The following is a 27,157-nucleotide window of genomic DNA, read 5'->3' on the forward strand; positions in this document are numbered from 1 at the left end:
CCAGAAAACTGAACCACTTCCATTTGAATTATCTTAGGAAGAGTCTGAAGATTACCTAGCAGGATAAGCTACCAGACATTGAGGTTCTTTTTTGAACTAAACTGCCAAGCATTCCAGCTCTACTGTAGAGACTGGCTACATTGTCTGAATGTCAACTATATGCTTGCCAAAACATTATTTTATAGAGAACTCACAAATGAACAAGTTCTCATAAGGTGGTCGGAAAAAAGTGTTATCAGAACACTCTCAAGATTTCTCTTAAGAACTTTAGAATTGATTATATAACATGGGAGACACTGACATGATACTGCCCAATATGGTGTGCCCTCATCAGAGAAGGTGCTGTGCTCTTTGAGCAAAACAGAATTAAATAAGCCAGATGTGTAAAATTAGAGAAGCTACCCCAAATGTTCATATGGACTATTTATGCCTGATGTGTGGCAGAGCATTCCAAGCTCATATTAGTCTGATGAGCCACAGTTGGACATACTAACTCAACTCTAATATAGTGATGTCATTTTTGTTCTCTTCAAGAATGAAGGACAATAACCAAGCCCATGGAACAAGAGATTTAATAATTATGAGGATAGTGCTCAGAGATGTGGAACTCAGAACAATGAGGATAGATTTTGGTAGGCATTTATATGAATCAAAGGAAATGAATTCGTTTCATAAATGTTTATTAAGCACCTAGTGTGTGCTGAAGACTATGCTAAGTGCTGACATATCCAAAGATAAATATCATAGTTCCTGTACTCAAAGAATATACCTGTCTCTAGGGTGATGTGAAATCTATATAAATAATTATAATAAAAGTAGAGTATGATGAATGCCCAAGAGAATGCTAGGGGGCATCTCCTATATTACTGGCCCAAGGTGGCAAGGAATATTGTGGGCACATGTTCAAATCAGATGTGATGCAAATCTCTAAGCCCCCTTTAAGCTCTAAATTGATGGTACTTGTGGAGCATGGAGGAGAAAGAGGTTTTTGCCACTGAGGTGTTCACCATTGTGTTTTGGTAGAGGATGTATCTTTGTATTGACTAGGACAGTCTAAATAAAGTGGACATTTAACTGAAGATTCCAGATGCAGGGATCTCTTCCTAACCAGGACTGTACTTTAGCTACTAGCCCACTTGACCCTAACCCAGACCCCAGGCCTTTTTTTTGCCCTACCTCCCTTGCTAAATCCCTTTGCTTCTGGGTGATGATGTATTTAATTCATTAGATCCTTTTCTAAGAAAGGATACCTCATATGCCCTCTTAGATAAATGATAAAGAAGGAGTCCCCAAGTATGTTTTGTTTCCTGCTCTTTATTGTTTAGTCTTATCCTTTTGGTATCTGCCCCTTACCACTGGTATTTGTTGACTTGAATTGTTTGTGTTTTATAGTCACGGATGCCACACAGTCATTGCCAGCAGAAACCAGCAAAGAGTGTCTGATGTGAGTAGGATGTTCCTGACAGTTGGGACTTTTCTTTCTTCATTCTCCTTATTGATGGGGCAGCTGGATAGTGCAGTAGGTAGAGCATTGACCTTGGAGTCAAAGGACCTGAGTTCAAATCCAGCCTCAGACACAGAATACTTACTAGCTCCAATTGCCTCCTCCCCCCTGCCAAAAAAAACACCAAACTATTCTTATTGATAGAAAATCTATCTATTTCTCAGGGGTTCATTTTAAATGTGACACTGTGTCCTTTTCAGGAATGATGGTGTGATGGTGCCACCACCTGGCTATTTTCTCTTTATTGTAACCCCAAATCTTGCTGCTTATCCACGGATTCTTCTTTTCTGGATATCCTTTTTTATATTTATATAATATTTTATATTTACATATTATATTTATTAACTCATTATTAAGTTTACAAAACATTTCCATCTTTATAGCCCTGTCAGGTACATATTGCAAACATTCCTGTCAGTTTACAGATGAGCTTCTAGAACTGTCAAATGACTTATCTCAGCAACACAACTAAAGATTGAAATGTGGCTAAAACTCAGGTCTTTTGATTCCCAAATCCAGTGTTGTTGTTGTTTTTTTCCCTTCAGTGCACCTGGTTACCTTACTTGCATTTTTATTGAGTTACTTGTTTGCTTTGTAGTAGTTGTAGAGTAAAAAAAGTGTGGGGAAATAGAGACCATTGAAGCCCTGTGGGTGGAAGAAGGTAGATGAAACCATAGCACTCTCAGGCTGGAAAGGGAAAACTTTTTCCCCTGAGTCCAGTGTCCTGGGTGTTATCAAACCTATTTTATTGTAAGGGAAACAAAAAGGAACTTGGTATAGCCTCCCTTAGATTACTAGTAGAGTCAACAGAGACTAGAAGTAGCCTTTTCTATTCTCCTGCTTCTGTTTCTTCATGGATTCCTTCATGGGATGAAAATTCTAATTTGTGTAGAACTTTACAAGCATTACTTAAAACTTGTGAATTATTCACATGTTTCTAAGCTACTTTTATTATCCTATTTTTCTGATGAAGAAACAGGTTTAGAGAAGTGGAGGGATTAGTGAGTAGCAGAGCCACGACATGAAGGCAGTTCTTTTGGTTCTTGTTCTTTTTGCTATTACAAGCTCCCTCTCAGAGGTGTCACTGTGAGTACATCGTGGTGTGATAGAAATAAATAGATATTTTGTGTTGTCTTCTGATGCAGGCTGCAAAGAAATTGGTTGCTGCTACTGGTCAGCAATGCCTTGCTCTGTCTCTGGATGTTCGGGAGCCTCAGACCATTACTGCTGCAATTGATAAGGCTCTGAAGAAATTTGGCAAGATTGACATTCTCATCAATGGTGAGTTCCCACGGAGAGAAGACAAAAGGCCTCAATCTTCAGTGGAACAAACTGAAGGAGGACATTCTTTTTAGTACATGTCTTCATAAGGATATGAAACAATAGATGAGATTTAGGGATTGTATTTAGAACTTAAAAAGAGATCTAATGAAATTATCTAATCCAGCTCCCTCATTTTACAGAAGGGGAAACTGAGGCCCAACATCATATAGTTATTAAATAGCAAAGTCAAGATTTCAACTTGAGGTCTTTTGACTTCAAAGCTAACAATTTTTCCATTGTACCAACTTGCTTTACAGAGTACTTAGTCCAAATTATATCCATGTAAGAATCTCTTTTAAAATTTGCTACCTCCATCCCATGCTTATAGTCATTCAGTCTCTATTTGAAAACTTTCAGTGATAGGAAACCCACAGCTTCCCAAAGCAACCCTTTCCTTTCATGCTTTTAATTGTTGAAGAAGTTTGTTCCTATAATAGCTTTCTGGGAGCAAGTAGAATAAATCTGACTTCTATTTGATGGACCTTTAAGCCCATTAGAAGAAAACTATCATGTTCCCCTTAATTTCTTTTCAGGTTGTCACTCCCATTTCTTCATCCATTCTCTGCCCTGGTCACCTTTACCTAGAACTTCTTTAGTTTGTCCTCATGCTTTCTAAAATATGATAACCAAAACTGTCTGTGATACTCTAAATGTAGTTTGACCATGGGAAAGCATAACAGAATAATCTATCATATATCTCCTTTTTGAATACCTTGTCCTTTTCTCATGAAATTTAGGGCAGCATTTAAAATTGTTAACTCATTTTGAATTTGCAAGCTATTAAAACACACAACCTATAGTCTAGGTACAGAGGACCTCTTTCCATCGTGTACTTATAAAGTTGATTATTTGAACCCAAAAGTAAAATTTCATATTTATTCATCTTCATTTTATTGCATTTGTCCCATGATTTTAGGCTGTCAAGATTTTTTTGAACTTTGATTTTGTATTCAGTGCATTAGCTATCGTTCCCAACTTTGTGTCATAGTCACATTTGACAAATGTACCTGTGATAAAAATTTTGAATAGCATAGGGCCAGAAATCCTGAGAGTCTTCCCCTCCCAAATTGATTTTTTTTTAAAACGAGGTAAAAGAGGCCATTCTTTGCCTCATTTCTTACCTAGCTTTAATCACTGAATGGGCATTGTCTCAGTCAAACAGACCTGGGAAAGACCTTAACAACAGCTAGAAGTTGACATCTATCCACTAATGATTACTTTTTGAGTAGTCAATTCATTGTGCCAGCTAATATTTTGCAGGTTCTACCCTCTTTTTCTTTTAAAAAGTCTGTGCCTCCAGGCCTTTGCACTTTGTTCTCGAAAATCCTTCAAAAATCATTAGTACTAGCTCATCTTGATGGCTGCTAATTCAGTACTCTAGAAGTGATTTATTTCATTCAGGTCTGGTATTATAGACATTAAAGGCATCTGGTCAAGCCAGGTAAGTAGTTATAAGTGCTGACTATGTTCCAAAGAAAGGCAATAACAGACTCTGTCTTCAAGGAGCTCCCAGTGTAGTGGAAGACACAACATGTGAACAAGTACATACAAAAAGTATACAAAATGAATACAATCTTCAGAGAGAATGGCCTAGGTCTTCTATACTTTCTCCTTAGTTATCTCCCAGAACTTTATATAGTATCTGTGGTCCAGCAGAAAACCACCTTGACAAGACTGGTTCTAGATCATAGGCAGATGATGCAGATATAACAAACTGCTTACCTGGCTGGCCTACATAGAAGGCTGAGGTGAAAATGAGGCTCCTTTTAGAGTAAGGTAAAATAAGGGCCAATGGAAAAGAAACAAAGGATCTGAAAGTATTTAGGAAAGGGATGACTGTAGAAGCCACAGCTATGAGTGAAGGGAAAAATTGTTGGCAAGTTTTCTTATCAAGTTTTATTTTAACCTGATATAAAGTAATACTTGGGCAAAGGGCATCTGGCCCAATATTCTGCCCTTGATCTCCAGAGACTATTTGTGTTCTTTTTGGGGGGATAGTATCTAAGGGGACTGACCCTTGGTCAGGAAGCATTTTGTTTTTATTAGACCTATGATTTCATTGGTTTAGGAAACTTCATCTGCTTAGGGCTATCAGTAGCTATTCTGTAACTTATTATCTTAAAGCAGAGGTTCTTAATTTTTTTGTGTGTAATGGATTCTTTTAACAGTCTGATGAAAGCTTTGAACTTCTCAGAATAATATTTTTAAATGCATAAAATGAAATGCATAGGATTACAAAGTTAACTGTTTTGTTAAACAGTAAAATAAAGATATAATTTTTTTCCCATTCTATTTCATAGAACCCCTAAAAATCAAGATACAGATACATCCTTTGGATGTCTTTAGGACCTTTAGGTCCCAGGTTAAGTATCCCTCTCTTTTGAGAGTTACCTCTAAGCATTAAGTTATTTGTTCAGGGTCAAATAGCCAGTATGTGTTAGAACTGGGACTTGAACTCAGCTGAGACTCTGAGGCTATTCTTCTGTTCACAGTAATGATGCCTCTCAGTATTTTTAAGTACTTTTAAGTAGGTATACTAAAAAATTTGTAGTTTAATATGTGCTTATTGAAATGATTGCCTAAGATCACCAAGAAAGGAGATCCACTTTTTCTTACTTTGTTCAAAAATGCAAAAAGAATCTTAGAAACAACTTCATTCTCTAGGAAGTGATTTATTAATCTAATGATATATATCATAAGATATCTATCAACTGCAACTTTCCTACTCTAGTTTGTTTTTTATTTTGCATTGATTTCATCCAGAGATGAAAATTTTTCCTGATTCTTAGACCTGAATCCACAGGTTCATTTTCTATAGGAGTAAATATTTGCAGATTGAATCCAGTTCAAATAAGATACACAAATGCCAGTATTGATAATTGCTCTTTTGGGAGTGTGTGTGTGTGTACCTTGAAACATCATTTTCTTTCCTTGAAGAGATTTCATAATCATTATAGTTATCATTAGCAAAAGTAGCAGCTATACTTCATATTATATTTGTCCAAATTATTATATAATTCCTTCTCAGTTTATTTTGTACTTATCTGTGTAAATGTTGTGTCTTCCCAGTAGAATCTAAGCTCCTTGAGGGCAGGGACTGTTTTTCATTTTGTCTTTGTATTCTTAAGGAGTTCGCAGTCTAAGGGAGACCATACACAAAAAACTATGTACAAATAAGATTATTTCTTTATATTCTTTTCTCTAGCTGGCTAAATCTGTCTACCAAGAGTGTCTCAGGCGTCTCAGTGTAGTTTCAAGCTTTCATAGTTTAAAATTGCAGTGAAGACTTTTGATACACTTTTGAATATAGCTATAGGATAAATTGGAGGTAATCTCAGAGGGAAGACACTAAGATTAAAGGAGACTGTGAAAGACTTCTTGTATAAGATGAGACTTTAACTGAGATTTGAGGAAAGCCAAGAGTTGAGGAGGGATGGCATAGAGGACAGATAGTAAAAACATCCTGGGTTGGGAATTGAGTATCCTATTCAGGTAAGAGTTAGAAGACCAGAGTCACTGAATTGTAAAGTATGTGGAATGGGACTGAGTTGTAAAACCACTGGAAAGATGAGGTAGGACTTGGTTGTGAAGGACATTGGAAGCCAAACAAAGGATTTATATTTAATTATGGAAGAGGGAGCCATTGGAATTCATTGACTGGGAAGTAACATTGTCAGACTTGAGCTTAAGAAAGATTGAAGTAACATTGTCAGACTTGAGCTTAAGAAAGGTCATTTTGACAGCCAAGTGAAGAATGGACTGGAGTAGGGAGAGACTTGAGATGCCCACCACTGAGTAGTCTAGGTATGAGGTGATGGGCGTCTGTGTCCCTCTACTGGCAGAATCAGGGTGGGTAATGTGTGTGTGTGTGTGTGTGTGTGTGTGTGTGTGTGTGTGTGTGTGTGTGTGTGAAGGCTATTCAGGAGATATTACCAATATAAAAACAATGAGACTTGGCAACTGATTGGATATGGGAGGGGTGAGAGTAGTTGGGGAAGACACCTGGGATATGAAACTGGGTGACTGGGAAAATAGTGATACCTTCATTAGTAACAAGGAAGTTGAAAAGAAGGTTTTTGGGGGAAGAAAATGAATTCAGTTTTGGATATGTCATGTAAAATTTCTTATCAAACAAACATAAAGGGACCTGAAGGATATGGCACAGTGTGTTTTTGCTCTCCCAGAGGGACTACTTGCATTTTTTTTCTTCTTCTCTTCCCCAACTTTTCTCCCTTAGGTGCAGCAGGTAATTTTTTGTGTGCAGCTAGCAGCTTATCCTTCAATGCATATAAAACTGTGATTGATATCGATACAGTTGGCACCTTCAATGTCTCCAAAATCATGTTTGAGAAGTACTTCCAGGTAGGTTTTTGTTTATCTTTGATATGGTCTTTAGGGGTTTTTCTGGTTTTTGTTCTCACTTTCATTCCCCCATCTATTTTAGGACCATGGTGGTGTGATCATTAACCTCACTGCCACCCTGGACTACCGAGGACAGGCATTCCAGGTGCATGCAGGCACTGCCAAGGCAGCTGTTGGTATGGCCATCTCCTTAGGAGGATTTTCCTCTCTCTTATCCCACATTCCCTGGCTCCTCCATGATTGTCAGCCAGAGCAATAACAACAATCATCACAGTTCATGCAAGGTGTCCCATAAGTGCATTTGCAGTTTTAAGCTTCAACACCTTAAAATTTAAAACTTTTGGGGCACCTCCGTTAGTGCTTTAAAATTCTCAAAATGCATATAATACATGATCTATGATCCCCTTTGATCCTTATAGCAGTAGTTGAAGATAGATACCGCAAGTATTATCATCCCTATGGTACAAATGAAGGAACAGAATCAGGGAGGTTAAGTGACTTGCCTATACTGCTACAACTAAGAAGTGTCAGAGGTGAGATTTGAACCCATGTTTTCTTGACTTCAGTCCCAGAACTCTTATCTCTTCTTGTAAGATTTCTTCTAAAAGAAAAGATTGCAACCTGAAGAATTTGACAGGCCTGAGCAGCCCCTTTAGCCATGTCTGATCCTTTTTCTTCCTTCTTTTTTTTTTTTTTTTCTTTTCTTCCTTATAATATTCTTTTTGTTACCCTGCGTGAGAGCTTGATAGAACTTTATTTCCTACCCTGACTTTTGTCTTATGTTCCCCCTTGCTGTGATATAGTCCCTTTTCCCCTTCTTCACCCATTCTCTGTTCCCCTTGAGGTATTCTTGAAGCTTTTTTCATCTCAATGTTTTTATCCCTTTGCAGATGCAATGACAAGGCACTTGGCTGTGGAGTGGGGTCACAACAATATCCGAGTTAATAGTCTGGCACCAGGCCCCATCAGTGGCACAGAAGGGATGCGTCGACTTGGTAAGGCAAGGCCATGGGAACAACATCTCTCCAGTTTTATTGAATCTTCTTCTACTTATGACTTCACTCATGTTTGGTGAGAGGTAGTATGCTATAGTAAAAATCACTGGAAAACCAGAGATCTCTGTTGAAGTCCTGACTTTGCCACTTTCTCAGTAGAGACCTTTTTTTTCCCCACTAACCTCTAAATAAAATTTAGCATTTGATCCACTTATGAATTTAAAAAATTATTCTAGAAAAAGATCTCATAGGCTTTACAAAACTGCCAAAGGGAATCATGACATTAAAAAAGGTTATTAACCCCAAATTTGGGAGATATGTTCCTCTGTTTTCTTGGAAATTTTCATCTGGCAAGTTATAATTTTCCACAGCCCTTTAATAAATGCAGGTGAGTCTTTTCTTTGTGCTATAGTCTTTGAATATACTTCAGTAAATAGCCAATCTTGTTGGTGTGAATGCTAATTCTGATTATACAGTCATCACTTTTCTGTATTTCATTTTGTGTGATATTTAATTTTTGGCCATGCCTTTCCATATATCTTTTACAGATAATCTGTCAAACATTCTGGAGTCCTTCCTCTTGTTCTTTTAATATGTCATGAATACCAAGGCAGCACATGGTTATTATTATCTCTTAAACTTGCTTCATGATTTACCTGCTTTCTTTACTAGTCATAAATGGTCTTGACGGTATTTTTTTTTTTTTTTAATGACAACTTTTCTATAGAAGTTACCCTTGAGAAGCTAATGAAATAGCCCTAAACTAGAACCTAGAAAGGTCCCTGACAAATGTCTGACTTATGTAAGGGTTATGACTCTGTTTTGGTTCAATCACATTATTACTTTTCATTCCTTAATATTTAACACCTGTCCTAGATATGATTCAATATGGAACTATTGACAATGCAGAGATTTCTGCCTTTGTGTTCTCTCCCTTCCTCTGCCCACACATTTTTCAGCCTTACTGTTGAATATGTGACTTGGACTCCCTAATTCTTTGTCCTATTTATCTTTTCAGGTGGCCATCAACCCAACTGGGATAGAAATATTTTGAGAAGTCCTCTCCAGAGAATGGGGAACAAGACTGAGATTGCCCATGCTGCATTGTTCTTGGCTAGCCCCTTAGCATCCTATGTGACAGGCACAGTCCTAGTGGTAGATGGTGGGAGCTGGCTGACTAATGCCAATGATTACATGAAGTTGTTGGGGATTGATACTTATTACCCTTCCAAACTCTAGGTAACGTACATCCCTGCCCTTTCACTTCCCTCCTCCCTCCCCAACCCAGGTCCTCTTTGTAGCAGACTGCCCATCTCATTGGCAGGAGAGGAGGACACTGGCTTCTAGCCGCTAATTGTTTGGAGTGGGGTTGGCCTGAGAGATCTGTTGAGGGAATGGGATAGCAGTAAAAAGAGCCCTGAGAGAATATCACAACTTGGGTTCTAGTCTGAGCTGTATAATTCTGGGCAAGTCACTTCCCTTAACATTTGCCTCCTTTCTACGATGAGACAGATTTATACCATTGTCTAAAGGTCCTTTTCAATGCTGACATTCTCTCATTCTATTTCTATCCCTAATTGTCCCTGTCTCTTAAGCCTCTTAGTTCACTTAAAGGTGTTCATAGGCCACAATCTCTGGGTGTGTGTGTGTGTGTGTGTGTGTGTGTGTGGTGTGTGTGTGTGTGTGTGTGTGTGTGTGTGTGTGTGTAATGTCTTTGGGGATAGAGACTGAACAGATAGTTTGTTGAACTGATAGAATACTAGTAGGGGCAGGAGCCATAATAATAATAATAACAAACAATTGTATAGCACTTTCTAATTTACCAAGGTGCTTTAAGTGAGGTAAGTTAGGTAGAGGAAATATCAATATCTCCATTTTATAAATGAGGAAACTGAGGCTTATAGAGGAGAAAGTTTTGCCCAAGATAATTGGAGCTGAGACTTAAAACCCCAGGTTTCCTTCCCTCAATTACAGTCTGCTTTCTACTCTACTACACCTAGTTCCCTTCCTATTTGAGTTGGCAAGTTTACTTATGTGTTGCAGCCAGAAAATGGGGAAACATGTTTTAGTCTATAGACTCTTTTATAACACTTGTTGGCTAGGAGCCTCTAATTTTCTCTGTTCAATCCTAGATTTAAGCTGATGGTTATTTGGGAAGAGTGAGTGGCTGCTTTCATTGAATTTCATAAAGGATGGCCTCTTCCTTTATTCATTTTCATGGCTGCTTCATTATAGCTTAAATATCTTGAGTTCTTTTTTTTTCCTTCTTAAAAGTTTGCCTCTTGATTTTTCAGAAGGGTCATTGCACTCACCATAAATTAACATTAAGAATTAACATATTTTAACATTACAATTCTACAATTCTATCATTGTAAGTTAAAGTTATTAAACTTAAATCAATATTATATCAATAGAATATTTTAAATTAATATTAGTTGTTATATTAATATTATTCTTTATATGCTCAGATATTTCAAGGTATGTCAGCTAACAAAAATATGGGATTATTGTAGTAAGAAGTGATATTTACATAAGAGCTTTAAAGTTTACAAAAGACTTTATGCATCTCCACTTACTTGAGCCTTCTTTCAACCCTAGGAGATACGTTCTACAGCAGAAATGCCAGATTTTGGGGCCTCAGAACTCTCCATTTTAGCCAGAACAGATTACAGTATAATTAGAAAATGTTTAACAAAACAAATAAAAATAGAATACAACATAGATGATAATATGTTGTGGTTTTCTAAGTATGCTGCATCAGGAATCAGGATTCATTTTTCTTTTGAGTTTGATACCACTTTGTATAGTTATTATTTACTATCATTTTTTTTTTACAGATGAGGAAATTGAGAGCTAGAGACGTAAAGGGCTTATCTGTGGTCACCTAGTTAATAAAAATACCTAATCAAGGGCAGGTTTTTTTTTTAAATTCTGAGATTAGTAAGTACCCCCCAAAAGAACAGTTGAATATTCAAAGTGGAGCAGAAATAGAAGATTATCTGTAAAAACATACATGGCCATTAAGTGCAGCTTCCTTTTTTTTTTTTTTTTTTTAAAGTATATAATACCTTAAACATGTTACTTCCAAATATATCTTGTTTGCTTCTTTTGAGTTTTCTTCATTTCTCTTCTGTGTGTTTTAAAACATTCCTTAATGACCTCTTTCCTTTTGTTTTTTGAAAATCTTATTGTTAGTTTTGCCCTTGAATTTATCCTCCCCAAATTAAAAATAAAAACACAATTCTTTGGAACAATCAAGTATAGTCAAGCAAAACAAATCTGCTTAGGCGTCATATTCAAAAATGTGTATCTCTTTTGGCACTTTCAGTCCTTCACTAGAAGCAGGATTTGAACATAGTTTTTCCAAACATTAAGTCTAGTGCTCCCCCCTCTGTAGTGTTGCCCCTGTTGTTTGTCCTTCACTCTCAAACAAGACCATGACATATTAAAAGTGATTCCATGACATGCAAGTGAATTGGATATAAGTGAGAGAAGGCTGTGCAAAAGGACCATAGATCTCTGGACAAAACTGAATGGGAATAAAAAGGAATATAGCGTTTTTCTCATGAGGCATTGCATGGCTCCTATATAAAAACTGACTGTGTATTTAGGGCATAAAAGTCTCATAACCAAATGCAGAAAAGAAGAAATAGTCGATGCATCCTTTTCAGATTACAATGCAATAAAAATTACATTCAGTAATAGGTTAAAATTAATTGGAAACCAAAATCTAATTCTAAAAAATAAGTGGGCCAAAGAACAAATCATAGGAAGAATAGATAACTTCATTAAAAAAAACGAAGACAACATTCCAAAATTTATGGAATACAGTCAAAGTGGTACTTAGGGGAAATTTTATATCTAAAATTCAGTAAAATAGAGATATAGCAGATCAATGAACTGGGCATACAACTTTAAAAAAGGCTAGAAAAAGAACAAATTAAAACTCTGCAATTAAATACCAAATTGGAAATCCTGAAAATCAAGAGATGAAAATCATTGAAAGAAAATCATTGAACTAATAAACCTAGAAGTAGGTTTTATGGAAAAAAAAAAAAAAACAATAAAATAGATAAATCATTGCTGATTTTTTTTTAAAGGAAATAAAACCAAATTGCTAGTCAATAAAAAGGAAATTAAGACAATTGTTAGGAACTATTTTGCCCAATTATATGCTAATTGACATTTTAAATGAAATGGATGAACAGCTAAAAAAATATAAATTATTCAGATGAATAGAAGAAGAAATAAAATACTTAAACCTAATCTCAGAAAAAGAAATTGAAAAAATCATTATAGCACTTCCTAAAAAAAAAAATCCCCAGGGACTAGGTGGATTCACAAGTAAATGCTACCAAACATTTAAAGAATAATCCCAATACAATATAAACTATTTGGAAAATTAAGGGGCAGAATCCTACCAAATTCCTTTTATAACACAAATATAGTATTTATACCTAAACTAGGAAGAGCCAAAACAGAGAAAGGAAATTATAGACTAATTTACCCAATGAAGATTAATGCAAGAGATTACAGCAATCACAAGGATCCTATACTATAACCAGGTGGAATTTATATCAGGAATGCAGGCTGCTTCAATATTAGGAAAACTCAGCATATTTGACCAGATCAATAACAAAACTTTCAAAAACTATATAATGATTATCTTAGTAAATACAGAAAAAGCCTTTGATAAAAGACAACATCCATTCCTATGAAAAACACTATAGGAATAAATTTTACCTTAAAAATAATATTTATCTAAAACCATCAGTAAACACTATCTGTATTGGAAATAAGCTAGAAGACTTCAGGGATGAAGCAAAGGTGTCCATTATCATCACTATTCAATATAGTACTAGAAATGTTAGCTATAACAAAAGAAGAAAAAGAAATTGAAGGAATTGGAATAGGCAACGAGGAAGCTATTTCTCTTTGCAGATGATATGATGGCAAACTTGGAGAATTCTAAAGCATCAACTAAAAAACTACCTGAAATTATTAACAACTTTGGTAAAGTTGCAGGATACAAAATAAAACGGCACGAACCAGCAGTATTTCTATATTGCAGCAACTCATTCCCAATTTATAGGGACACCAGTTTCCCCACTTTAAAAAAGAGAACCATAGTTGAACTGAGAACTGGGAAATCAGATTCCTTTCTGTTCTGATTGGCTATGTGACACTCAAATACCGCCTCTCTCTGTGCCTGTGCCTTACCTACTTCATTTGGGATTATAACAAGGGGCTGTGGAATTGCCTGCACAAAAAGTCCATCAAACTGCTCACCTAGGGACTTGTTCATCGACCTAAGAACTCTTCTAAGCTTGTACCCAAATAATCAGTCTAGATGAGCTCTTAGAGGAGTATCCCTAAGCTATCAATTGCAATTCTTACCTTATGACCCACTTTAATGTCTGGGATAAACAATAGGCTTTAAGGAAAACTTTTCCTTTTATCGTACAAGTGTTTTTTAAATCACCGAGAAAACTGAGTATGCATCTGTGTGTATTGCAAGGGGAGATGGTGGTAATTCTTTGCCTTATTCATGTGTGATTTGTCTTAGTGCCATGGCTGTGTACTTTTCCAGAGGTGAGACTCTTACTAGGTCACTTCCCTCCATAGGCAAGGGTATGCTATGGGCCAAAGGAAGGATAAAACTTTTTAGTTCGATTCTCAAAGTAATTTAGTTTCAACACTAAAGGAAGGAGTCCCTGACCCTAATGCTCTAAAGAATACAAGGTAGAACTTGGAGTTCCCTTTCCTAGACACAAGTATACTCCCTAAGACTGGCGGAGCTACTGTTTGTTTTGAGAATAATTTTCTGGTTATCCCAGGAAAATGCTGAGCATCATAGTAGTTCCCACCTCTTTGTAACCCTCAGGATGAACAGAAGGGCTCTATCACCCATAAACTCCTGAGTCCCCACCCTGAGGACTTTGTGCCATCCACCTGGCTCCATCTGGCTACTTGCTGGACTTTGAGAGGAATAGATTGCTTTGACTTTTCATGTTCCCTAGCTCTCTGTGCTGAGGGTCACTGCTTCTCTACCTTTCATCTTAGCCAACTCTGCCAGCTCTGCCTAGCTGAATTTAATCACTTTGGAACCACAGTCCAGTAAAGTATGCAAAACATTGGTAGGCATTTTCTTTTAATATTTCCCAATTCCAATTGTCACTTAGGTCCTAGTTGCACAATGTAATGCTGACATTTGTCAATATTTCTTACAGGTAGCTGCCCTGCTGGGATAAATGAAGGATTCTTAGCTCAGACCTACTCTGATCCAGTGTTACAGCTTTCTCCTGGAAGTCTGTCTTGTCCTCCTTTTCCCTTGATTCCCTCTGGCATGCTAAGCTATTTTGAGGCAAAGCTGCAAGGTGCTGAATCTAACAAACCTATATTTCAGTCCTTCTACTCATAGAATCTAACAAATTTATTTCTCAGTCCTTCCACTCATAGGAGTTTTCTGGCAGAAAAGCTTGGTGAATCTACAAATATCCCCTCCGCTGTAGTGGCCCTACTGCTAATTCTACCAGGCAGGTGATGGGGGCCAATTTGTGGGGCTGTTGATAAGATAAATTTGTATTAGGGGGTAGCATTGGATTGGATTAAAAACAAACAAAACTCTCTCCAAACAAAATGTTGGCCATTCTAAGGATGTCTTTCATTAGCTTATGCTTTCAACAAATAGACACTCAGATAGGAAATACATTAAATCTGTATTTTCTATGCCCTTGGAACAAAGAGCATTTATGGGAAAGATGTTAGCCTCTTCTCCCAACCTTTGGTGCTTGACTTCACCCTGCTGGGAACATTGTTCAAAGCTTGCCTAGTAATAAGAACCTCATTTTAACGTGGATCATCTTTGTCCTCCCTCTAAGGATAGATAGGGTGATTGATGAAATGGCTAAAATGGCCAGAACTTCAGGCTCCTATGACACTTGAATTCCCCTATTCCAAAGACCTATTGTTAGCTCCTGAATTCACTTCCTAATCCAAAGAGTGGGGCATTAGGTTTTTTCTGCTGCCTGATAAGGTGGAAAAGATTATTAAAAAGGAAAAGAAAAAGGAAAGAGCTATTAGATTAGATGCTACCATAGACAAAAGGAAGAAGAACCTCAATTTTTTGAGGTTGTAAGTAGCCTAGATGCAAATCCCTCTGGAGTATTGCTTCCACTGTTCCCTTTGCTTAGTGTTGTTTTGAGCTATTTCTTTGGAAGGAGAGGCAATGGCAGGAAGGAATGAAGTGTGACAGGATCTCACAAACTCACCTGGAGCTCTTTTTGCCATTATTCAAACACTGTCAATTAATAAATGCTTATGTCAAAATGAGACTTAATACATAGTAGGGTTTTTTTTTTAAATAAGGCCTTGAAGGTGGTAATATTTCTTCTTGGGCAGAATCTACCATTCCTTGAGTATATTAATAGTATATTAGCAGAGGCACCCCTGGATTGCATATAGATTTTGCAAGGGGTTATTCAACATGCTCTTGGTAACTGGGAGATGCCAGCAGGAGATAGGTTGCTCTGACTAAAAGCTAATTAGAGCCACGTGTGAGAATGAGATAGAGTTAGCTGGTATAGTATGTGATTGCACTGATTGCCTGGAATGCTGAGTGCTTCAGACATTATAGTAACAGTCTCTTCAAATGTAGAGAACTTTTGATTATTCTGTGACCAGCTACCTAGACCTGTATTGTCTTATTCCTCTAGCTTCCCACTGCTTGCTGTTTTCCTACATATTAACACCTCTACTATTGTCTGGGTAGGGACCAAGAAAATAGCCCTTTGATTTAATTGCAAATAGTTTAATATTGAAACTTTTAACTACAGTGGCATTTTACAGTAACTTTGGAAGTTTTTTATCCATGAAATCCTATGTGAAAAACTTAACCAAGGGGGAACTGAATTTATATTATTTGTTTAAATGAGGCTACTTATTTAGGGAGTTGGGGGATAGTTATTGCTCCCTTTTACTCTGGATGGCAGTCTAAGAGTATTCTGCCATCTCCTTTTTAAATCCTCTTTTTTTCCTATTTATTTCTATCTCCTAGTACTCACTATCCTCAGCTCCACTGAGGCATCCAGTGCTATCAGCAGTAGATAGGCAATGGGTTTCATCCACTGTGTATCATTGATCTTTGCTAGAAATTTTTCAGAGATTTTTTCCTTGACACCATATACCACAACTTTCAAGTACAGGATATTCTATTAGTAGAAAGCACATCTTCCCTATGTAAGGTGCAAGGTGGAATTATGAAGCCTCTCTGAAGTCTGATATTTTATTTAGGAAAGATTCAAAATGTTGGATAAGGAATATATATATATATATGATTATATATGCTGTTTTTCTCTTTATAAAGAATAAAATTTTGTTCTTGAAGTTACTTAATAAATGTCATTACATGAAAAATCATCTTCTCTCTTTTGTTCATCAGTTTAGATTTCCTTTTCCCAAGCTACCGCTTTCTCTTTGTCTCTGTCTATCTCTCTCTCTCTTTGCCTGTCTGTCTGTCTCTGCCTCCATTCCTCCCCTTATCCCCTAACCTCCCCACCATGGCTTTCATCTGTTTTAACTTCTGCTTAAAAGTTTCCTTTTCATAATATCCAGAATGAGTGATCAGTCTGTAACCATAAATGAAATTAATGGAAATTGAAGTAATAATACAGATGATAGATATGGAAATCTAGCAGTGATCACCAAGGGTGAACACAACTCGATCAGTTGCAAATAGTCCAACTACAAAACCCCATCTCTTCTTTTTTCCAAATTTGTGCTAAACTGAAGTACCCAACAGTATGTGATTACCACTGGACTCTCCTAGTGTTTCCTTGAAATCTTTGTCAGCAATTCCCAACTGTCCCTTATGATGTGAACTCTAAAATCATCTTTTTCTCTTCCTTTGTCAGGAATATTAAAACCAGCCCATCTTGCTTCTTTTTCAATCGCTATCAGTATACAAAAGGGTTAGCTTTCCTAGATTCTTCTTACCAAAATCAAGACAGTCATAATGTGAACCCTATCAAACATAATAGCATCCAAAAAGGGTTAGTTCTCCCAGATTGTCCTGTTAGCATATTTAAGAAAACCATGATAGAAACTCAGTTTTTCCAGGCAACCTTGTTGAAAACTCAGTTTTCCTAGATTGTCTTGTTAACATTTTAAAGACAGTCTCAACATCTCAATACTCATCTTTGTCACTCTATTCTGCCTTTGTTTCCCCCTCCACTCTCTGAGTTATAAAAAGTCTCCCTCAAAAGCATGTCACAAAATTATCTTTGGATTTTGTTTGTGACTTTCTTGTGAATAAAGGTACCTTTTGGCGAAAAAATCTTTCGAACCAGAAATTGCTTTCCCTGATCCCTAACTTCTGATAATTTTCATCACTTGCACTAAACATTCCAACTATTGGTCTCTAACTTTCTGGAACAGCCTTCACAGTATATTCTTAACACCAGCAACAAAAACACCTTTGTAATATCATTTTTCTATAAAATCAAAGATCATTGCTTTAAAGACTCTTATTATGCCCTCTTTCTGAATTTTCTTTATATCTTCCCCTGCATTCCCAGCCCCCTCTTCCCTTAAATTATAGTCATCTGGTCAAACGTATTTACTTCTTGAGAAGAAGAGAGAATTTAACAGTTTATAATCAAGGTCCAAATAAGTAAGCAAACTTTTGAAGAATGTGATAACTATTGTGATTCCTTCACTTATGAAATATATATATATATATATATATATGTACATATATATATATATATATATATATATAACATTTTTCCTTAAAGGAAACTAAAAAGTGTGTCATCATTCATAAACCTAAAATACAATACCTATGCTTTTGGTATACCTAACTACTGCTACATAACTACAGCTAGACTACAACAAAATAAGGTATGGAGATTAAAGAATTCCTGTCCTTCAACTGTCAGTGTGTAAATGTTAGACAACTATTTACAATCCATTAGGATCACTAATCAGATGAAAATAAGCTTTTTATAAAAGCCTTTATTATTATAACTTTGTACAGCATTTTACTTGATAGCAGTGACCTGAACTGGGACTAGATTGGATCACACAGCCTAATGAAAATGATGCTAGATTCAAAATCAAGAAGAACTGGATTCAAATTCTGAGTGTCTTGCTTACCAGATGTTGGGGATTAGGGAAGTCTCTGAACTTTAGCTTTCACATCTGTAAAATCAATGATTCTATGCCTTCCTGTAAAATAAGGATGAGTAACAAAACAACCCAAAAGCTTAAGTGACACTCCAAAGTATAGACCTCTATCAGAAGAGAGAGGAGTCTTTTTTTTTTTTTTGTGGTTGGAAGTGTATAAAGAAGAAAGTTAAATTATTCAGTCATTGTTGGGCCTTTTTGGCAATTTAGATGCTTTGGCTGGATTGAGTGTCTAGCTTAGTGGTATCAAATTCAAATGGAAATGGAGGTCACTAAGCCTCTAAGGGCCTTATCTTGAATTAGTTTTAAAATATGTTATATGTATTTTTTATTTTGTTAAATATTTCCAAATCATATTTTAGCAGACTGTGGGTTTGAAACTTCTGATCTAACACCTCTAGTCTAGAGCTTCTAATTTCCAGAGTCAAACCCCTTGAGAGTCAGAATGTGGTACTTTCGATGGCTTTTATTATTTGGCACTGGACTTTACACATAATAGACCACAATAAAGAATTGTTGAATGCAAACAAAAGAAGGAAATTGAAAGATGTGTTCTAGGTTGAGGAAAGTAGTTAGTTATTTTGATTAAAAATTGTCCTTAATTTGTATTTCTACTTGCATGTTTAAGTACTGGCCCCAGATGGCAGCACTAGACCGAAATAGTCCAGGAAAATTCTTGGTTTCCAGTCATTCGAGGCTATTTTTGTTTAAGAAAGTTTTGATTCCCTTGGATAGTTACATTTTGCAGGGAGTCACAGTCATTGATAGTTTGCCACTCAACTAATCTTTCTCCAATAGTTCTACTTACTAGCACAGAAATTTAGACATAAGACATAGAAAAAGAACTAAACAGAAAATCTGAGTTTCAGTCCTGGATCTTTCACTTAGTTGTGAAAGCAGCAAGTTTCTGAGCCAGTTTCTCCATCTGTAGAATGAGACTGTAATCCTTTCCCTGTATTTTGCATTGTTGTAGAGGTCACGTGAAATAAAATAGGTACAGGGATGAGAACTGGGATTTCACTGGTATAGGGAACTCTGGGATGAGGAAACTCCCTCTATCAACGCAGCTTCACAGCTTCTATATGACACAAAGAGCTACCCAGAACTCACAGACTTTTAGCCGACTTACTTAGGGTCACACAGTCAGGATATGTGGGACTTAAAAGTATAAACTCAGGTCTTCTTGGCTTTGAGGACATCTTTCTATGTAAGAGCTTTTGCAGAGGTCACATACTATATTAATGTGAATTGAGAATCATAGAATATAACTGTAATACAGATCATCTAGTCTACCTATGATCTGTAGGTCATGTCTATGACCACAAAAGTAGTAAGTTGACAGAGTCAGAGCTTGTCTCATGGACAAATTTGATGTTCTTTTTTGTCCCTCTTTTAAAAATTTTTTTATTATTTTTTTCTGATTATACATGTACATTAATTTTTTTACATACACATTTCTTTATGAATCATGTTGGGACAGAAAAATCAAAACAAAAGGGAAAAAACATGAGAGAAAACAATGAACATTATATATGTTGATTTACATTCAATCTTCAAAATTCGATGTTTTTTCCAACATTCAGTACAGCCAGTGTATGGGTATAGCTAACATTAATGATACTATTAGTTCCATTATCATGGAAACGTGATAATCATGATAATCATGAGTGTATGCAAGAAGTGACCAATACATAGCCCATATGCTCTACTGGTATCCATGTAACTGGAAAAACAATAGGAAGACTTACAATATAGTGAGTTGACTCCTCCTGTGACAAATTTATGGGGAGACAGGAATGAATCACACAGGGTAGGCACGAATGGGTTGCATTAAAGGAGGCAATATTTAATGCTGACAAGATCACAGAACCTTTGGAGTATATAATAATAGTAATATTAGGTGATGTTAGAATCAAGAAGACTTGCCTTCAAATCCTGTCTTCTGTACATGCAGGTTATGTGACTAGGCAGGTGACAAAATTTCTTAATGCCCCAGGCAAGCCTCTTAAAGCTCTTTAAGTTGCAAAGCAAGAAACTGGGCTGCCTTAGTGGAGGGACTGCCTAGTAGGAGTTCTGTAAACCAATGAAATCAGAAGTCCAGTCCAATATAGAATGAATGAAAGAAATATATGTGCATATATGTATGTATATGTATATGAGAAATTGAAAAAATACATATATATATATACATACACACATATAAATATTTGTATCTATGTATATATGTTACTGAGTAGCAGCAATAGCAACAGTGTTGCTTATGGTAATAACTAACCCAAATCATTCACCAGAATGCTTTTGATAATATAAATGCTATGTATTCTCAATGAAATTCAATTCTCAATAAGAAATATTTGAGTTACTGCCTATGCTGTTACATCGGTCCTAATGGTTAAGTGGATTTTCCCTGACTTGAAAAACAGAGACATGTTCCAGGGAGAGAGCCCTGTCGCAAAAAGGCACCTTGATAAACATTGAAACCAAACAACTATTGGTAGTTTTCAATCAGGCTGGCAGTCACTGCCAGGGTTTTGTTATTGCAGCTTTCTAAGTACTATTTTGGGAATAGGACCATATCCAGGTGGGACTGTGCTAAGGGATTTTATTTTTGAATTTGTTGTACTTGTGACTTAGCTCTCCATCCTCCCATCACACATACTGTTTTATGTCTCTGTCACCCCCAAAAGGCATTAAAAGTGGTGGGCTGATGGAGGCTGCTGCTGCTTTAAGAATAAGGAAAAATAGAAAACCCATCATTCTTAGTTATGGATTTCAGGATCTTCATTCCCATTGTGAAAGATCTCTAAGGCTCTTTGATCATCCTACATGGCACCCTGGAGAAAGCCCTGACCCTAAAGTCAGGGAGACCAGAAGTCAAATGTTGTCTTGGACACTAACTGTGTTATCCTGGGCAAGTCACCTTGTCTACCTCAGTGAAATGGGATAATAATAGAAGCTACCTCCCAGGATTATTTTGAATATCAAGTGAAATAATATTTATAAATCTTATTTGCTATATAAGTGCTATTATTATCATGATTTTCCAATTCCAATTCAAAATTCAAATATCATTATGTTCTACCTAGTAAGAATTAACTTTGATCTTTTTTTTTTTTTTTTTTTTTTTAGGAAAATGATGATTGCTTATTATTATCTCTAGTTTAAAGGGAAGTTCCAGGTTTCTTATGTCTAATTTCTGATGATCAAATAAGGCATACAGTTCTGAAGTTGGTGACAGTTGCCAGCAACCACACAGAAGGTAGTGTAGGTTGATCAAAACCCCCAATACATATTTTAGCCCTAGATTTTAGGCAAGATTACAGACCCTCTGATTAAGAAGAATGCCCTATACCTGGGTAAGACATCGAACGCAGTACAGACTTCTTAAGAAGACCCCAGCATTCCTTTGACTCCTGAGTCTGGGGAAAGTGCTACAAGAAGTGTTTTTTTTTTCTTTTTCTTTTTTAAACCAAACAGAAACAACAACTATAGACCAGATCTTATTGGCTGAGCTATGCTACTCCCTCTGCCTGGAATGTATTCTCATCAATGATTCAAATCCTTCCCATACTTAAAAGTCCCAATTTAAGAACCATCCCTTTAATAAAAACCTTCCTGGACCCTAGAACCCCATGTTGACTCCACATTTTTCTAAACTTTGTCTCCATAGCTCATTTTCATTCTAAAATATTTCCTTTCCTCAACTTTCACACGTGTGTATACCTTGTGTCCCCAATGAGATTTTAAACTTTTCAAGAGCAAGAACATGCCTGAGGCTTCCTTTGCAACTCTAACCCATTTAAATGGTGCACAGTAGGTGGTCTATTAAATACTTGTTGAATTGAAAAATTATCAAAGGGAAACATGAAGCAGTAACTTTGCCCACAGGCCAGAAATGAATCCACCCCACACACCTTGTTCCTATGCAAGGCATGTTGCCTCTATCCTTTAAGAATCAAGTGAAGGAGAAATTCTGAGCAACTCTGCCCCTGGAAAAAGATTTGACTGGAAGAGTCATAGCCTGGCTTAACATGAGCTGCCTGGTAGCTCCAGACAATTTGGCATAATGCTTCTGCTCATTTATTGTGACTCATTTTCATTTTAGGTATGATCCTGACAGAGCCATCATAACCACAGGCAATAGGAAAAAAAAAAGCTTTTTTTGGGAGGGATGGGGGGGGAAGGGGGCGAAGTGACTATTGTCCTATACTTCTAAGTAATACATCTCTGTTGCTTAACTCTTGCCATTAGTAAATGTGTATCAGATGCTGTCTCTAGAAATGATTTAAGTTAAATTTCAAACACATTACAACTTCTGGACTAAATCCTGTATATGGAAAATTCCAGTTTGTACTTAGAATATATATTCAACTCAATCCAATGAACATTTTAAAACACTTTCTTTGTTCAGAGAACTGAGTTGGATAGTGGAGGGAGAATACAAGTTTTTGCTCTCATAGATCTTAATCTCTTAGAAAAATTTGAAATACACAGATAACTATAATGCATAATAAGTGCGTAATACAGATATGAGACAACTACTAGTGAAGAGAAATATCCTTATTAACCATGGGAATTAGGAAAGGTTTTGTGAAGGGAGGGCTATTTCATAGGATCTTAGGATTTGTAGCTAGGAGGGACCTTAGAGATCTAATTGCTCAACTCGTTTTATTGATACAGGTGATAAATAGCAAAACCAGGATTTGAATCCATTTTTTCTTCTAAATTCTTCACTTTTTCTACCTCGGACTATAAAGTCTAAATAGAAATTCAACAGATGGAATTGGAGAAGGCAAGTAAAGATTCTAGCATGAGCTAGTTTATGGAGAAAAGCAAGTAGAAGGTATGTATAGAAAGTAGCAAATAGTCCACTTTGACTAGAACTTGAGTAGATGGAAAGGTGGCATTAGACAATGAAAGTACTTGACTATTAGACTGAGTTTAAACTGTACTAGAGCAATTTGTCCAGTTTTGAGCAAGAGAGTTGACATAAAGAGATATATACATAAGGATAAATTAGAAGTGAATATGAAGAATGGATTAGAGAAGGGAAAGTGTGGAAGTAGGAAGCCAGTTTTTTCCAGTAGTCTAAAGGGGTGGCAATGAAGACATGTACTAGAGTGGAAGAATTGAGAACTGAGAGGAAGCAACAGATGGGAGAGAGATTTGGGGAAACAATTCCCTGGACTTGGTAATTGCCTGCATATTTCTCATTATTTGGGGCAGTCTTGAAGTTAATGAAAATCTGGCTTCAAACCTCTGAATGCCTTAGGTAAATCTAAATTAAATTCCAGAACTGTTTGACCTGCACAGAAAAAAGGGGAGCTCTCTATATAGGTATAAAATCACCTTTGGGCAAAAAGAAAATCTGTTTAGGAAATGTTGGATTCAAGGTGCTGAGCAAAATATCTAAGTAGATGGGCATTTTGAAGTGCAAATCTAGAGTTTGGAAGACAGATCAGGATAGATAAGACTTGGAGAATTGTGAGTCATTTATAGAGGTTGAAGCTATGAGTTCAAAAAGAGTATAGAGGGGAAAAAAAGAGTGTAGAGAGGGAGGAGAAAAGGGCTAAGTATTAAACCTTGGAAAATGTCCTCTCCACCCTCTTAAGAAGTCAGGAAAAAGACTAGAAAAAAGGAATTCTGAAAAGAGTAGGAGAAACAGAAAAAGATAGTCTTTGAAAGGCTAAAGAAGAAGAAACTCTCCAGAAAGATATCTAATATATCAAAGAGTGTAGAGAAATCAAGGAGGATGAAGACAAAAATGTTCATTGAACTTGACTATTAAGGGGGCATGGTGACTTTTGAAAGAGCAGTTTCGACAGAATGGTGGAAACAGACATTTGACAGCAAAGGATTAAAGACAAAGTAGTAAGGAAGTAGAAGCAATAGATTTATACAGCATTTTCAAGAAGTTTGCTACTGAAGGAAAGGAAAAATGGGATGATAGGTGAAGTGGGTAGAAGGGTCAAGGAAAGACTTAAAAAAATTTTAGAATGGGAGAAATTTGAGCATGTTTGTAAGTATACAGAAGGAAACCATATTCAATTATTCAATAAACATTAAGTGCCAACTATATATGAGACTTTGATATGCACTGAAGGGACAAAGAAAAACAGTCTTTTAAAAAATTACATTCTATTGGATAATAGGGAAGACATCATCTTCTCAAAGAAACAAAGTGTACACAAAGGAATACAATGCCATTTCAGGAGCAGAGATATTAATAGGAGGATCATGGAAAGGCCTTATGTAGAAGAAATCAGATTCAACTTTGTTTTGAAAGAAACTTGAGATCCTTTGAGGTCAAGATGAGGAAGGAACATATTCCAGGCTTGGAAAATGCCTTGTACATAAGGCATATATAGCAGCTTTCTTTATGCATTGAGCATTATAGTGAAAGATCCTCAGCTTTTCTGCTATAGGGAGAATAATTGTAACCTCCAGCATATTCCAGCAGAATATAAGCAATTTGAGGAAAGCCATTATTAATTTTTGTTATTGTTGTTCTTTGTATCCTTAGTGGCCTGAAGTCAGGAAGACTCATTTTCACTGAATTCAAATGTGACCTCAGATACTTTACTAGCTTGGGCAAGTCACTTAATTCTATTTGCCTCAATTTCCTCACCTGTAAAATGAACTGGAGAGGGAAATGGCAAACTATTCCAGTATCTTTGCCAAGAAAAGTCTAAATGGGGTCATGAAGAATAGAATGCAATTCAAAACAGCTTAACAATATTCCATATAGAGTATGTGTTTAATGTTTATAGAATTCATGTGAATCTAAAATAATAAAGAAAAAAATTATTGTGGTTTAGTCTGGTTTTTTCCTATCCTTTAAAATCAGGTTCATTTAAGCAGGTAACAAAGACAATATGATTGTTACTGCCAAAGAAAGCCAAGCTCTGGACTATATCAGCTATCCACATAGTACTCACTGAGTGGGAGCTCTCACCTCAGCCCGGAAATAAAAACCTGCTATTTAAAAGTGCTTCTTGTTGTCATGGGAACCGGCACATTGGTTGCATCAGGGACTTTTCAGCATGCTCTTGTGATGGGGCTGCTGAGAAAACTGATTTGAGAAAATCATCACTTTAGGTAGTGAGGGCTGCTGAGGGGAAAAGCAGAGGCAGTAACAAGAACATTAGAAATACTACAGAGGCCATCTGGCCTGCTCTTTTTGTACCTCTGCTCTTTCCAGAAAAATAAGGATAATTATTTATATGGAATACCTGGGATTTGAGAGCCACCTCCACCAAAGATAATCTCAAACACTAGCAAATGACATATCTTTCTTTCCTTTGAAGACTGATGGTCAAACCCAGAAGGGAAGGTAGAGTTAGAGATGTGTGTAGTGCAGAAGTCAGAAGCCTAAAACACTTAATGCTTAATTACCACCTCTTCCCTGAAGGCTTCTGGATTTCTTCAAAAAGAAGTGACCAACTGCCTTTGTTATTTTCGGGTTTATTTTTTTTTTGGCATCACCTATATTTCCTTGTATATCCTCTCTTTTCCCCTTCCCAGAAAGCAAGACTTTAACATGAAGAATAAAAAAAAGGAGGAGTGGGGGAGAATAATTCAGCAAAATTAACCAACACATTAACCAAGTCTAACATTTTCAGGGCTCCACACCCATAGCCCCTCACATTTGTAAAAAAGAGAAGGTGATACACTTTTTAGTCTCTTCTTTGAGACTAACCTTGGCAATTAGAATTTCATAGCATTCAGTTTCAACTGCTATGTTGTTAATTTGCTTTCACAGAACGTTATCACACATTTTCAATCGAGTATGACCCCATATGGATTTTTCTTGACAAAGATACTAGAGTGGTTTGCCATTTCCTTCTCTAGCTTATTTTACATATGAGGAAACTGAAGCAAACCGTGTTAAGTGACTTGCCCATGGTCACACAGTTAGTGTCTGAAGCCAGATTTAAATTTATGAAGATGAGATTCTATCCACTGTGCCACCTAGATGATGGGATGAACCTCAGCAAGACACCCTCCCTTCTTGGCAGCTCAGTGGGCCATAGAGAGGGACTTTGACAGGAGAAGACTTTGTTGAATTTAAGTGGAATTTAAATGGACCTTTAGTGTATTAGGCCCTAGCTGAATTCCCAAAGCTACTTCCTGAGCAAGCAGGGAGGAGTATGGAAAGGTACTGGCACCCCACTTCTTCACTAACTCATTTTTGGGACTTAGTCCACCATTTGGTGCAAACCCCTACTAATTCCTTTTAGGGTTAGCCTGCTTATTAAGTGTCACAATGGCTAATTCATTAGGGACTAAGCCTGCCTTAATGGCATCTCTCCCCTCATTAATGGTGAATTTCACTAGAGAATTTAGTCCTCTAGTTCATCTCTGTTCCTTTGTTAATTGCTAACTCCTTTTTGGAATTTAGCCCACCAGTCAGTGGTGCTATATACAATCTTTGCTTCTTGATTTGGTGATGTCTAAGCATACAAATTCTTTTGAGATACCTTGTGACACAAGTCCCTAATCCCAATATTTTGGGAGTTGAACACCACATCCCAACATTGGTGACTTGTACAGGGAGAGTCCTGGAATCCCAATATATTTTGGGGGTTCAGTGCTTCCATATCCTGATACATCATTATAGATACCCCACAAAACTTTAATACATTTATTCTAAATCACATATTTGTCTGAACGTGTACATATCTTATCTCCCACAGCTCATTTTGAAAGCTCCTACTTGACTGACTGACATTTATCTTGGTATCTCCCCTACATCTGGCACTATATTACAGGTAATAAGCATTTAAAA

General features: G+C 36.6%; 1 protein-coding gene across 5 annotated transcripts in view; it reads left to right on the top strand.

The window, feature by feature from the left end:
• Positions 1-27,157, top strand: part of DECR2 (2,4-dienoyl-CoA reductase 2) — a 43,434-nt gene extending 16,277 nt beyond the window's left edge. Inside the window, exons 4-10 of one of the 5 annotated variants that reach the window (XM_051968941.1) lie at positions 1,393-1,444; positions 2,650-2,785; positions 7,065-7,189; positions 7,272-7,365; positions 8,080-8,184; positions 9,203-9,423; positions 10,783-12,646. In XM_051968941.1, the coding sequence (XP_051824901.1) occupies positions 1,393-1,444; positions 2,650-2,785; positions 7,065-7,189; positions 7,272-7,365; positions 8,080-8,184; positions 9,203-9,423 (733 nt within the window). In that variant the 3' untranslated portion in view covers positions 10,783-12,646. Of the gene's footprint in view, positions 1-1,392; positions 1,445-2,649; positions 2,786-7,064; positions 7,190-7,271; positions 7,366-8,079; positions 8,185-9,202; positions 9,424-10,316; positions 12,647-14,414; positions 16,600-21,498; positions 21,998-27,065 lie in introns of those variants that run through there. The other 4 variants (XM_051968937.1, XM_051968928.1, XM_051968913.1 and 1 more) reach the window with 4 other exon arrangements.

Source organism: Antechinus flavipes, chromosome 1, assembly GCF_016432865.1.
Source record: "Antechinus flavipes isolate AdamAnt ecotype Samford, QLD, Australia chromosome 1, AdamAnt_v2, whole genome shotgun sequence".
NCBI lineage: Eukaryota > Metazoa > Chordata > Mammalia > Dasyuromorphia > Dasyuridae > Antechinus > Antechinus flavipes.